The sequence below is a fragment of the Ips typographus genome, linkage group LG4, assembly GCF_016097725.1.
Source record: "Ips typographus isolate SLU linkage group LG4, UJ_Ityp_2.0, whole genome shotgun sequence".
Classification (NCBI taxonomy): Eukaryota; Metazoa; Arthropoda; class Insecta; order Coleoptera; family Curculionidae; genus Ips; species Ips typographus.
The window spans coordinates 7720123-7735438 of NC_138425.1; the positions used below are offsets into that span (position 1 = coordinate 7720123).

General features: G+C 32.8%; 1 protein-coding gene across 5 annotated transcripts in view; it reads left to right on the forward strand.

The window, feature by feature from the left end:
- The window catches only part of tio (zinc finger domain-containing protein tiptop), a 102984-nt gene that overhangs the window by 56922 nt on the left and 30746 nt on the right, over positions 1 to 15316 (forward strand). For 2 of the 5 annotated variants that reach the window (XM_081978962.1, XM_081978964.1), the window contains exon 1: positions 10758 to 11075. The exons of the other annotated variants lie outside the window; for them this stretch is intronic. In XM_081978962.1, coding sequence (XP_081835088.1) covers positions 11018 to 11075 — 58 coding nt within the window. In that variant the 5' untranslated portion in view covers positions 10758 to 11017. Of the gene's footprint in view, positions 1 to 10757; positions 11076 to 15316 lie in introns of those variants that run through there. 5 annotated transcript variants of the gene reach the window in all.

Below are 15316 nucleotides of genomic sequence, written 5' to 3' on the forward strand. Positions count from 1 at the left end.
GGGTGCCTAGGATAAGGTTAAATAAATGGAAAATCTTAAATTCAAAGCAGACAACAGAAGAACATTATACGAAATGACTGGGAGTCAAACTTCTCGAGTTCGTCTATATTTTAAATAATGCTAAAGCCCATCAGGCCATATACATGCAGCAACATCAAACTTTTCGCATCGAGCAACTTGAGCGAAAATCGCGAATGTGCCATTCGGTTTGAGCGAGCCTGCAACTTTGTCGGTTTTGTGTTTTAACGGTGCCCTCCGGTTCGGTCCAACTTTCCGTCTATGTAAATTTTGCGTAATAAAGAAGCGGGCGAATTGTCTAATAATAAAAATACGAAACGGTTGCCAGAGTTTCATTTCGTCTGGCACAATGCCACGACCGATGCACCAGGATATCGTATCGTCGTTGAAATGTACTAACGCAAGGTCTCTCGTTGAATTTCCGGCCCAGGATGAGCCGATCCACTTCCGTATTCATTACACCCGATTCGATAAAATTGATCGAATTTATATCATCGATTGGGGTCGAAAATCAAGTTTTTTTCAACGAGAATAATAAGAGACGTTGAGGTGTATCTACTGGATGACTAAATGATTTGATATCTTGTTATAAGAAAATTTCCCAATCATAATTCTTATAACCAAAACTAACTAACTAACTTAATCAGACTTTCTGATCAAGTGGTCACGTGATCAACTGTTGAACACAGATAGAAAGTTTTGCTTCATCTTTGTCTAGAAGGCAATAGTTCTCTTTTTGCATCCTGGGATTCCTATGTACAGGTGGTTCCTAAAATGTTTGGAAAAAATGCTGCCACAAATTCTTGGGGCTTAGATATGAGGATCTAACCCAACTTATGTTGATGTTGTAGATTCAGACTGTCAAAAGTACAATTGTTCAGTTGTAGTTTTTCGTCAATACTGTGACTTTTGCATTTTTTCCGCACATTTTAGGGACACCCTATATAATTTTGAAATTTTCCTATCTGTATGTCCTGTAACTGGAAGTAGACCGACTGATAGATTTTGACTTGTTGGTTAATAATGTCCATCAGCTGGCCAATTGAAAAAGACTGAACTACGGAAACTACTTTTGAAAAAATTCACATTTTATGGAAAAATATTTTGGTAACAGATGAGGTGACCAAATTCTTATACAAAGGGATTTAGGACACTTAGGTCCTAAAACCTACAAATGGTGATAAAGAATTTTTGATGTTTGAGGCATGATGTTCTGATTGTTATAACACCGACATATCCAAGATATTCATCGACAAATACTGACGTAATACCCATTTTAGAACAATTTCCTGGTGAAAGTACTAAACAAAATCACTTCTTCATAGAATATGGATTTTCTTGGAAAGTAGATGCGATAATGAAAAACATCCAAACTTGTTTTTTCGAAACATGTCAAAGGTCGTGCTGATGTGTTTAAAAACAGACTCTCTTTTTTTTTAAATGTAACCTTTTTATAAACCACCATGTAATAGCACATGCACATACTAGCCTAAGAGATATTTTGCAAACTGACAAACAGGAATATTTTCTATATGAATTATTTACTACTACTAATCGACACGGCAAAATCCATTTTTCAAAATATTTTAACTCAAACTTGACCAGCAGTTTAGTTTTCCTAATGCCTATGATGCATATAATGCTTTATCTTGTATAGATAGCATTGAAAAAGTACCTGTATAGTATTTTTAATACCCCAGCGGACTGCAAGAAATGCAGGACGGAATCTAGTTACTAAATACATGTGTCTTAGTTCTTCAGTAAATCGTACACATATACCAGGTGGCACATGAAACTTTGTTTTGAGACTCTTAAATAAAACCACCGGTTATGTATGTCTTTTAAAAAACAAGGAAAATTGGAGTTAATACAAATATTTTTGAATACTTTTTCAATACCTTCGATAATAGTAATATTAAAAAATCAAAATTTACTGAATTTATTGATATTTAGAAAATTGGATGTTTGAATACCTTAAGAAGTTTTGCACTTTGGTAACTCCCTTTAGAAATAATTTTTGCTTTTATAAAGCAGAATTACTTGCCTTTTTTGTTATACACATACAAATTAAATTGGTTGCTTTGAATATCTATTGTATCAAATTTATTGTGGTTACAGCAGTTATCATGAAATCTATCGACTATAAACAAAACACCAAAAACGTAATAAACAAATCGCCCTCTGTAAGTGATAAATCTTCGAGTAACAGTCGGAGATATCTGACAATCACCCTCCCGCAGCCCACACTTTACATTTTAAATTGCTTCAAATTTACGAAGAGTTATTTCTCTTTTCTCTCAGCCGCTGCCATAACCGTAAAAAACTACGACTATCGTTTTTTATAGAGACCCATTCAAATAAATTACGGTCCACAAGGCGTCGTACTGAATAAATTCGAAAACCAACTGCCCTTCCTCATCGTGCCGAAGAATTTCCTTATGATTAATTAAAACATCTTCATAAATTCGTCGTTATATTGTCCCAGGGGGACGATTATTCCTTAGTTTGTCTAGAAAGACAAGAAAAGAGTCCCATTTTTGTTGCTGCTTATCACTTTATTCTTTGCGTAGTTAAAAGTTATTTTACTTTCTTCTGCCGTGCTCTACACTAAAATATTCATGTTTATTCAAAAGAGTCAAGTTTTTCACAAAAAACGTGTCGTTTTAAAGGTGGATGAAAAAACCTAAAAAGTTTCACGGTGACATTCAAGTCCCCATTTGCAGGAAAGGCTCGTTATTAATGCAAAGTATTTTAAATCGTAAACCAGCAACCTAATTCTGTTGGCGGCGTTGACAAGGCGGCGGGAGTCTGATTAATTGAAATTTAAAACTCGCACGAGACCGTGTTCTCTTGATGGCCTTTTGTAGTTCTTACATTCTTCCTGTCCCTTTTTATGCCCTCCGTTATTCACTTTACTTTTTTTACATCCAACTGAAGTTTACCAGTATACTATAAGCGTAAGTTTTTTCTAAATCATTTAACATTTAATTTGATTGCAAAAGAAAAATGAATTGAGTTGTTTCAGAAACTACAAACTCGTCAACCATACAATTGATACGTAAGTAGGTAGTTGAATTTAATGGCAATAAGTTGATAAGCAGTACTTTTTTCTAGAACAGTCGACGTTATAAACGCAAAATTTATGACTTATGCATGTACGGCCTATCATACTAAACGAAATTTATGATAATTGGTATAAATCACTCTATTTAAAGCAATATGTTGATTTATCGGACCGGGAACATGTTACCAGTACAAGCATTTACATATTTAACTACTTCTTCACGTCGAAAATTAAGGCCGGAGGTTATTGACATGTTTTCGTAATTGGGCCCCATGATTGATGGGTGACGTTGACTATAAATCGAACGAGTTAATATTTTTAATTCCTCACATAAATCTGCATTAAGCTTCGATAAAAATAATTTTGTGCGACCTGAAACGGGTTGGGTTATTTGTCTCCATCCGGGCTATAAAGTCGATGACATCTGTTACTTGCTTGAGTAGGTTTTTAATGGATTAATGTACCTTTACTTTTTTTTAAATGATATCCGGTGGTCAAAACATAAAAAAAAATATTAACACTTAGTATATACCGGGTTGGCCAAACAGACATTGTCACCTGACAACTGTCAAATTAATGATCCTCTTTTATCTTGCTTTGTTCTTTTTCCTATCAATGTATGGATAATTTAGAGTACTCAAAAGAAGTAATTATAACGAATGGAATTGTTGTTGTTAAATGTTAGCAAAAATATAACCCAGTTTTTTTAAGCAATTTTTTCTTTTTTGTTTATGTTGTGTGTTTTGGAGCCATTTTTTCTTCCGTTCAATTACTGAAAAATTGCGTCAAAACCTACAAGCTAACCAAATAAAAAAACATCAACCTAACCTTAAAATTTTAACATTAATTATATTTTATGTATTAGGATTTGTAACTTATAAAATATTTTTGTTTTCTCTGTCTAAGTATACAGGGTAATTCAAATTCGACCCTCACTATTGGGATCTCCGAAACTATAAGAGATACGAGAAAGTTTAAATTGGGGCAAAGTTGCGCAATGTAAAGCTCAACCAAATGTAGTTTTAAAAATTTCGATTTTCCGAGTACTTCCGAAGATATCCGAAAAAAACTGAAAATTTGATTTTTTGTTTTTATTTATTTCTAATCTTATTTGAAGAGATATTCCACTACTAAAAGCATCTTTTCATTGCCACTTTTTCTCAGCTATTCGATGATGGATTCAGATTTGCCACACGACGTTTCGTTTTTTGGCAGCCATCATCAACTTTCTTTTTTCTTATGGGCGCCATATTGGATTTTTAGCCCACCAAATAGTACGTTTTATTCTGATTTTAGTGATGTATAATAACTTATGATTTGCTTCAAAAATAACAAAATAATTCAATAAAAACTATTTTTACTTTAGTTATTGGCTTTGAGTTAATGGGCCGTTTTATGAAATGTCATTATTTGACAGTACTTGTCAAACACGATAATTCGGACGATCATTAGAGCTTTTAGAGATTTTTACCTTAGTTAGCTTTGAGTTAATGAGACGTTTTATGAAGATTACTTGGTAGTACTTGTCACACGCAATTGGCCTGAACATACTTAGTCACAAAGGTGTACACGTGACTTAAACCGGTTTATTCACTCGAAGAGCTTAGGCCACTCGCTACGCTTGTGGACCTAGTTGTTCTTTTCGTGAATAAAAAATGGTTTAAGTCACTTGGTGTATAAATAACTATTAAATCACTCTGAATGACATTCGCCTATTTACAGATGTAAACAAACAAACATCAATGTTACATCTACGGGGCGCGGTGCAAATTTAATAGAACTGTAATTTTAGTTTTTTTTTAATATAAAAAGTCGAAATTTAATAAAATACTGTATAAGACACGTGACTTAAACCGGTTTATTCACTCGAATAAATATGAATGAATAAAAAATGGTTGCACTTAACATTATAAAAAATTGAAATTTGGCAAAAAATGAAGTTCCTAAAATGATGATCTTTCTCTTGGAAACATAAATAAGCCTTTTAAGTTAGAGATAATGCTAACAAATCTCTTTTTCTGATTAACCTAAATAGTTCGGCAATGCTTGTATAATAATAACATTTTCTGTGGGGATTTCTTTTCTAGATACATTTTTAACTATGATTGTCCGAATTATCGTGTTTGACAAGTACTGTCAAATAATGACATTTTTTAAAACGGCCCATTAACTCAAAGCCAATAACTAAAGTAAATAGCTATTTATGTAACCAGTTACGAAAAGATCGATTTTGTGTAACGAATGAATGTTGAATGAGTTACACAATAAGACATTTTCGAAACGTGTTGCATACATAATTTTTTCTAATTTTGACCAAAAAGCGGTAAAAACCATCTTTTAAAGTGATTTAACACAAATATTCACTTTCATAGCACCTTGTATAAACAGTGACAACGACATGTTATGATGGATGTCGCCCATATGTTTCTACGGAAATGCATAAAAACAGGGAGTGATGAAATGAACATTTCATAACTAGTTACATAAAGTGATACTTTATGTAACTAGTTACATAAAGTAAAACGTTTTGTCACTCTAATCAGTTTTGAAAAGTGTCACTTTATATGCCATAATTAGAAAAAATAGTTTTTATTGAATTATTTTGTTATTTATGAAGCAAATCATAAGTTATTATACATCACTAAAATCAGAATAAAACGTACTATTTGGTGGGCTAAAAATCCAATATGGCGCCCATAAGAAAAAAGAAAGTTGATGATGACTGACAGAAAACGAAACGTCGTGTGGCAAATTTGAATCCATCATCGAATAGCTAGGAAAAAGTGGCAATGAAAAGATGCTTTTAGTTTTGGGATATCTCTTCAAATAAGGTTAGAAATAAATAAAAACAAAAAATCAAATTTTCAGTTTTTTTCGGATATCTTCGGAAGTACTCGGAAAATCAAAATTTTTAAAACAGCATTTGGTTGAGCTTTAAATTGCACAACTTTGCCCCAATTTAAACTTTTTCGTATCTCTTATGGTTTCCGAAATCCCAATGGTGAGGGTCGAATTTGAATTACCCTGTATATAAATTATTATTTGGATTATTTTCAGGATTTTAGAATGGAAATATTCTATTTTGTTTAAATATCTCGATATCTACTATAGAACAGAAATCAACAAATTTAACACGCTGTAGGTTCCTTTTTTCCTCATTTTGAAAATAGAATGAGGTTCTCTTCACCAAGGTGGTATTCATAATATATTTGATAACTTTTATTAAAATCTAGACTCTTATTTTTCATGATGTTCTTTCCTCAGTTCTGTATTTTTCTTTCTTTTACAATTTTTTTATACAGTTTTAATGAATTAACTGTTTGATTAATTATGTGATTGATCAGAGTAAAGAGGAAATCCAAGTTTATGAGTCAAATTTACCAAGACCTACAAAGCTGTAGACAGCTGTAGTATATGTAGAAAAAGTATAACAAGGTAATTCTGTAAAGTCAATCATAATGGTATCTAATTTCCACTTACTCTTTTCGGGCATAGATCTTGAAGTTACTTTGAATAATTTAATGGTTAAAAGACTATAATATTAACATAATCGTTAGCAAAAATTGGCTGAAGAAAGTTTTAGTTAATCCTGTTAAATCAGTATTAATTATGCTATGTTATTTAGCAAAAAAAAAATGACAGCAGGAAACCGTGTTGATGGGAAATATCAATCACTTTATTACAAATTATTAATATTCCAAATTGGTCAATCCGATAAATATCAAATCGGTTTGTGCTAATATGTCAGTGACTGAGTCATTCTTTGAAACTTTAATTTATTCGTCGTAAACAAATAAATTTTCATTTATAAACCAACGCATTAAATATTAATGTTATGTTATTTTATATGGCGCCCTAAGAATTCCGGCTAATAATGCGACTGACAGCTTTGGAAGCATTAGAATATTGTTTATTCACTGCACAATGTTACACCAACAGGTTTTGTAATAACTTTCACAACATCACTACTGAAATCTGTTTTTATGTCGTTGACGTTTGCGGGTCATAAAACCGAACTTTAGGGTTAAGACCCGATTTCTCGACATTTATTTTTGTCTGCCCAGACAGTTTGAGAAACCGAATCTAGTTAAAACAGTGATCGGGTCCGTCCCAATTTTTGTAAATCGACCACGTGGGATAGACGAACAGTCCCGTGTACGCAACATTACGCAAAACGAGAACGATTATGGCTGCAATGTCCGACAGTGGGGTTTGCTCGAAATGGACCCTTCTCATCGTCGTTGAATTTTATTGCTTGAAAAATAACTTTCTAGGAAAATGAGTGGAAATTGGATTTTTTTAAACTACCATTTGCTGTGGTTTTATTCTACAAGAAGTTCTGTGTGAGATATTAGCAGAAGAGTTAAGGTGCTATGTAGTTAATGTATGTGTACATTTTTTTTTCTGCTTGCTTAGCAGGTATTCAGTATCACTGACTTTTAGTTTTTTTTCTTATGTGACAGTAAAGCAAGAATTAAATTGCTTAACGTCAATGTTTGTTGAGCTTAACAAAATCTTTGTCAATTAGTGTGACTTAAGTTCTCAAACAAGTGGTTAATGCTGTTATAAACTGAACAGGAAAGTTATTATTTTTTGTAGAGGTGAGATGTTTTCAAAATTTGTGAAACATTAACAAACAGTGAATATTATTATATTTAAAATATTTCACTATATCCAAGTTGATCAAGCACAGTTCCAAACACAAATTTGCTTTCTCGGAATGGCTGTTAATATTGGGTGCATATTAAAATACACTAAATAACGGTGACATTTAACACAATCAGGCATACACAATAAAATGGGTTTTGTCCGTTTCGGACGCTTCTGGTGAAATGTTAACATAAGCCAGTCGTGTTGCGGCCGCTGCGGTAAATCAATCCAAAACGGGCCCGGTTTGATGCCGCCACTGCTCGTGAATTACGGCCCTGCACTCGTTTTGTTCTGCAGGAATTTAAGCGATATATTCGCCTAGGTTAACCAAATGGACATTAACATGTTACGTGTCAGCTTTTGGTTTTTTTCTAGACGACTGATATACTATCATCTATGTTAATAAGAAGGAAGGAAGGGGCAATAAGAGGAAAGCTTATCTCTATGATGTGTGATGAAGTATGATTATTATGAAATAGTAGGTATATTATTCAACATGCATGTAATGACAGCTATTACTCACGAGCGAATGTTGTAAGTAATGTGTAAAAACCATTTTTACCATATGACAGTTCTAGAGGATGTTTAGAGTGCGCATGACAGCAGTCATATTATACAAAGTTTTTTTCACCATGTGAATTTAGGTTTTTGTTGGAATTCAGTTACACCAATTTTTTAAAGTGGTAATATGAACAAAGGTTGTATTACATAAAGTTGTCGCTTTCGACCATTTGCAAGTTTTTTAGAAATTTTAATATTTTGAACATTTTCTAAAAAAAAGTCGTTTCTATTTTTACTTTTACTTATATCGGTTTTATAAAGTGCGCGTGACGGCAATTATGTTAGACAAAGTTTTAATTTTCACCATGTTTTTGAATTTTAGAAATTTTTGAAATTCTGAAAACAATCGAAAATGTTGTTTTTTTTGGGAAATTTTATTAACTATAAGAGCTTTAAAATTACTGACAAATTTAATGTTAACATGTTTTCCATAATTTTACGAGCTCTTTAAAAAAAAGGAAAACATGATTTAAATTTGTAAGGAAAACATGCTAGAATGGAAAATTATTTGGTTAATTTAAAAACTCGAGCGGTAGGTATTTAGTGGGATTATTTCTCAAAATGTCACTAAGTTGTCTTATTTTTATTAGGTTTGTAGGTAATCGTAAAATTTTTCAAAAATTATCAAATTACCGTTTGTTAATACCTTTTTTGCTCCATAACGTTACCATAGTTAAGTGCAATAATCGTCAGAAAACGTCATAGAAAGCCTTTATGAGTTCTATTCGCAGAGGCAATCCCTGACTGGTTTTCAACTCAAAAAGAGTAAATGTCAAGTTTTATTGGTTGAATGCTCACGTGACTATGACCTTTTCTGAGTTGTGGCCAATGGATGTATCTATTTTTCTGATTACTAGTTGGAAATTCTTTCTGCGAACAGACCTATGGGTTGTTTAGGGACACATACGTTTTTACGATCCAGGGAGCGAGCAGAGTGAATGTGACGTCACGATGACGTAATTTGACAGTTTGTGAAATGATGATTTTGCCTAAGTACGTCATACGAAATCACATTATTTAAAGTTTTTATTATACACCTGGAGCCTATTCTTGAACGTAGGGAGTAGAATTGCCGAAAGAAGTTTAGTGTTAATAAAATGTGACAGAACTGGTTGACAATGGCAGGTTTCTGCCAAATTATGCATTCCATTTTCTTCTCGCTTGTTTCAAGAATTTAGGCCCTGGTAGTGAAGAGGTTAGGAGTGAACTTGATCGCTTCCATTACAATGGGTTTAGGAAAAGTTTTCTAGATTGCTTATGTCCGTTTCCTTAACATTGGCTATGTTGAGTTTAAGGACAGGTTAGATAAGTTTAGTTTAAACTGTATTATTTTGTACCTGATCTCTCACATTCAAATGTCAACTTAGCTGAAGTTGTACTTAAAATCGACTTTGAACTGTCGGGCAAATCACACAAGTGATTTGCAAGTAAATACATTATGGATAAATGTTTTGTATTGTTTTTTGAAAAAAAAATCTTGGAAAAGCATTGTGTTGTAGATACACATTATAATAAACTTAATTTTTAGAGTTATGCCTATACTTATACATGATATTAAGATATTAACTTGATTTCTGTATTCAGTTGTGTTTTACAAATCTATATTTAAATTAAAATATATATTTTTTTTATTATATCATTTTTTCCCAGTTTTTATGCAAAATTTGTGTGCTTAAAATTATAAGTTTTGCCCATTTTAACAGCTACTTTTGCAGATTTGTTAAAGAAGTTTAATTAAATTTCAAATTTGGTCACCTTACTACCTTGGTTACAATGCGTTATGAGATCTATATTCATATAAACTTTTTGTCATATGTTTGTACGTGGAGTGTAGGGTGTTGAATTATTCCAAGTAATTCTGTGAAACCCTGTATATTTTTACGATTCTGATAAGTGAAATCTATCAATGATGGTTACTTTTGAAGAAAATTTCTTAAATATTACCAATTATTTGCTATAGCAATGGTATAGTTTTCCATATCAAATATGTATGTTAATCTGGGGAATACACTTATGGTGAAAATTAATAACATTTTGATCTTTCTTAGAAAAGACACTTTTTTAATTTTCGGGAATATTACCACAACCAAAAAGCAATATTCCAGAACTGCTAGATAAATGTTTACCATCGTCTTCGTCAATTGCAAAAATGTTACAGAGCTCGTTTAAATGATTTCCCATGTCGATTTTGACCTTTTGATCATCAACTTCGATTAATCCTAGTAAATTTACAATCGAAAACAGGAAACTCTGCCAACGACAACACACCACAACAGACACACATCACGTCCCAGTGAGATCAACCTGCCACTAACTAGACTGTGACACAATGTCCATCTTTAATCTTGACAAGGCAGGGGGGAGGGCATCGCTTGCCTGTCACAACCACTCACAAACTGACTTTTCAAAGGGCCTCCCCCACTCCATCCTAGTTCTAAACATCGCGAAAGGGCATCCAGCGATGCGAGATGTAAACAGTTTGAAGTTAGTTCTCGATCCGAACGGATCTCGGCCGAACGACGATCGGCATCGGTCGGCTTGACGAAGTGATATTTCTACTGAAAACAGTGAAACTGTTCACTGATCATTTGTTTCATTGCTGATGTTGTGATAGTTTTTATTTTGTTTGTGTGACTGTCATTTTTGTGATGTTATTTTTGGTTTAATTTGTGACGATGACGCATTTGGAACTGATTGACTGAGAACTTTGGTTTCGACTTGATCATGAGAAGCAAAAGTGTGCCGGTGAATTTGCTGATAAGGAAAATTCACACAGCTCTAGGTAAATTTGATCACTTACTCTAACTTAAAGGTTAAATTTTCTTCTTTATGTACCATCACTTATTAAATATCACATTAACTTCAAGTACTACAGGACAGACAAAAAAGGATTAAAACCAAAAGCCCAAAGTAAACAGCGTGCCTTTTAAATGGATTCTAATATATCCGCATCTACTTGACTTAATCCGTAATTTATGGTGATAGCGGTCTCAGGTTTTTACTCAGATTCATAAGCGCTCACTATTCTTGTAAAGGTGAAAACTATAATGTCTGTAGTTAAATTGTTTTTGCATCTTATTAGCTACCTAATTAAGTTAGTACAGTCTAGAATTTCACAACTGTCGGTTAAACAATAAACCACTAGAAAACAACTATTTAACATAGTTGACTTCTTGATGATGGTCAATATATTTCACACCCACTTTCTCGCTTCGTGATCTTGATGTACGATTGTTTGTAGCTATTATTTTACTAATTTTAACTCCACGAAACAGCGATAAATTTTCTTTAAACGTTAAATTGCTTGTTTGCATTTCATTATAACACTTTTATTTCCAATGGATGAGCCAGTGTTTAATTTCATAAGGTGATGTTTTGTTATTGAGCGGAAAAAATGCATTATACTTTTGTTGAAAAACCACGTGCTTTTCTGTTGATCGTTGACTAGATTAGATTTGAACATAATAGTAATTTCTTTGTATATTTATGTAACCCTCAGGTAAAATAGTCCTAATTTGTAAACGAAGGAAGCGAATCAGAGAAAATTAATGTAAATTTTTTAAACATGTTTTATGCAAGATTTTTTCTACTTTTTCTAGTTATTCAACTAACATTCACTTATAACTGTGTCAACAATATGCCACTAACCAATGTCTGTTTTGAATGAGCTTTTCGTCACAAATTTACTTTTTGTTACCAGTCAAAAAATGTAGAAGTTTAGAAGTCAAAATTACGAGAAGTTGGTTTGTAATGCAAGAAAAAATTTTATTAAAACCAAAAAATTTGAGTAACATAACTGCCTCATTATGACAACATAAACAAACTAACACACAAATTAGGCGCAAATCGAAACGTTTGACCTGGGTGGTCATAAAAAGTAAACATGCCACTGTCTTTCTAAAAAAGGCGACAGTAAAGTGTAGCATTTACACACAAAGTTATAAATCAACGGTATTTCAAATGGGACACCCTGTATATTGTTGAATTCTTCGCTTCCAGACCTACATTACGATATAAATATGTATTTACAAAAAAGGTTTCAGTTTATTTCGTCCCAAGATATAAGGTATGTCGATTATATGACCATTATAAACAATCCATAAGTGTCACAAAAACTTTTTCGAAATTGTACTTTTTTGCTTATCTGCAAGAATTATGTCAGTGAATATGTCAGTGACTCAAGAAGGAATAGCTTCTCCTGGTTCATCTTTATCATTTTTTCTCAATATTGTTGAAGTACTTAAGCCATAAATATAAATGGTTGTTACACTTATAACATAAGATTTAGGGACATAACGTCATAATATTTGTGTTATCAGAAATGTTATGAGATTTTCTCATGCACAGCAGTTTGAATACGTTCGTAAGTTCTTTTCTTCATTCTAAACCTTTTCAGGATACTATATGCATAATTATCATCTGGATATAAGAGAGTTTTTTGATATAATAATGAAAAAAATAAAGATAGCGTACATTCAAGATCAAAAAGTCATTGATTTTGACAAAAATTAGCTAACTTTGTCAAAAATGGGACTGAAACAGTGTGGAATCTTCAGAATGATGTGTATCACATTCACTGATTGACTGATGGAGTTCTATTAAAAACACCTAAATTCAAAAAATTAATAGTATATTATTAAAAGTAAAATTATTAAGAAAAATGCATATGATGATATGATGATGCATTCTACAATGTTTTTAACTAATTTATTTTAAAATGAAATTGACTGATTTTAATAAAAAGTATTTGCCTGAAAAGTGTTGGCTCTTCATCATTAAACACCAGGTGCAAATAAATTCACGAATAAGGAAGTTGTGAGGCTGCATTTGTTCTCCATTGTAATAAATCTACCTATACGCGCCCAGTACAACAATCTAAAAAGACAATGAAGGGGAGTGACCATGCACGATAATTGATTATTTCAAAAATACAAACACGAAACTTACATTGTACTTGTTCTGCGGGAAACATTAGAATTAAATATTTTTGCGTAACCTAGCCTAATTAATAGTAAACACCCGTATCTTACACGTTGACCGTAAATACCATCATCATTGTAGGTTTAATTACCATACCTTTTCATTGAATATTCACCTGTATTAAAAAAGTCTATGAATATTGATTAGCGTTAAACGCTAGCTGAAACAAGTAAAAATACTCTATTTGCATTTAACAAAAACTAGATCGATACCAGTAGTTTTGACATTGACGTATTGAACCGTCGTTCAATTTATCATATTTTAAGTAGGTACTGATAACGTTCAACTATTACTGATGCATTAATATTGTGATAATGAAAACAGTTAGTGCAATAACAGGACAATTACACCAAGACAGTCAGACACACTTGGCTAACTCTAGAAATTAATGGACATTTAAAAAAAATGTCAATTTGTTGGTAATAAAATTTTCCCGTGACAAAATCCAGACGCGTATTGGACTTTTAGCAAAACTCATCGCATATGCAATGTTTCCAAATCGTCCGTTGCAAAACGGACAGGAGACCTACTTTGGAATTTTAAAAAGATTTTCTTGTCAGATGTCTGTTTTCCCAACGCGAAAACGAATTCTTTCGTAAGTTCCTTATTTTTTTTTTAGTCACTAAATAGTTTTGTATTGGCTTATGGATTAGGTTTTTCTTGCCAACTTCGAATGAAAAGCCAATCTGAATTTTTTAAACCTAATTAAACTTAAGTAATTTGCCACGCAGCACCAGAGCTTTTATCAAATCACTGCGAGATTTATTGCAAATGACAATTCAGGCAGCAAATATTTAAAGTTGGTTAATAGTAGTCGGCGTTTAAACTGTAGAAGTTTTAAAGTGACTTGGTCTTTCCCTTTACAGTTTAGATTAAATATTTATTTTTCGATAATACATGCCCTCGTTCTTTCAATACTATTACACTACCGCCAGATCTAAGCCTATCTCAACCATCTGGATACTCAATAAATCATTGTTGATTTCGGCAAGCATTAAAGAATGGTTGGTGATTTAGAACCCGAAAAAACAGCTTAAACCTCGTGTCTAATTAGAGGTATGAAATTAAATAATCAACTTTTATTAATCCCTTCTTCAAACAGCTGTCTCGAATTCTAAATGATTTAGTGTTGCAGGTGCAATTAGGGTTAGCAAATGTAGCTCGATGCTGCCTATTTGATTTTTCGGGAATTGTTTGTTACCTGATTCAACTTGATATATTGGCCACAGATAATATGAAGCCGGAGACAACTTTGTCGCATCAATTGAGGTTTCCTTAATAATAATAAATCCTCGGACTAGACAACGGTTGTCGTTAGGAAGGACAACAACCGGCAATCTGACATCTGACATCATTAAAATTGTTTTGATCCCAGGAAGGAGTAATTAAAACGCAGACAGAGTCTTTTCTACCTGAGTCGCTGCTATAATGTGAGGAAAGATTGACAGGTCAGATTAGCGTTTTTTTAAAGGCATCGACACTTTTTTCCCGACGTGCAAGAACCGATTAATTGGACTTGATGGACGTCAGATGTCACCCTTTTATCGAAAGCAGATAAACTCGACTAGACGCCATCGGACGACTCGTGTCAAGAAGGATTAGATGGATGAACTTCTCTTCTCCTCTCTGTTTTTATATCTTATTAAAGTGGAATTCTGTGTGGCCGACGTGTTGCTTTTCGAAAGGTGGCATGCTCATTAATTATGGAGCTTTTTTCGGTCGCTAATCGGTCTAAAATCGTTCAGCTCACTGTGTTATTTTCCACCAAAGAAATTTCAGTATGCATGTTTTAGTTTCGATGATCCTATTTTTGTAATGACCACCAGAAATTTCTACAACCAAGGATAGGTTACACTTCTTTTTTAGTAGCTAGATTTTTATAATGTTGGAGGATGGAGCAACCTGTATAGGTTCAGTACGAAAGGCCACACAGTAGAATAGTTCATATTGAAAAATGTAGCTTTAACAAAACACAATATACAAGAACGCGTAAAAAATACACACACACACGTTTTCTTCACAGGTTAGGTTAGGTAAGATTAG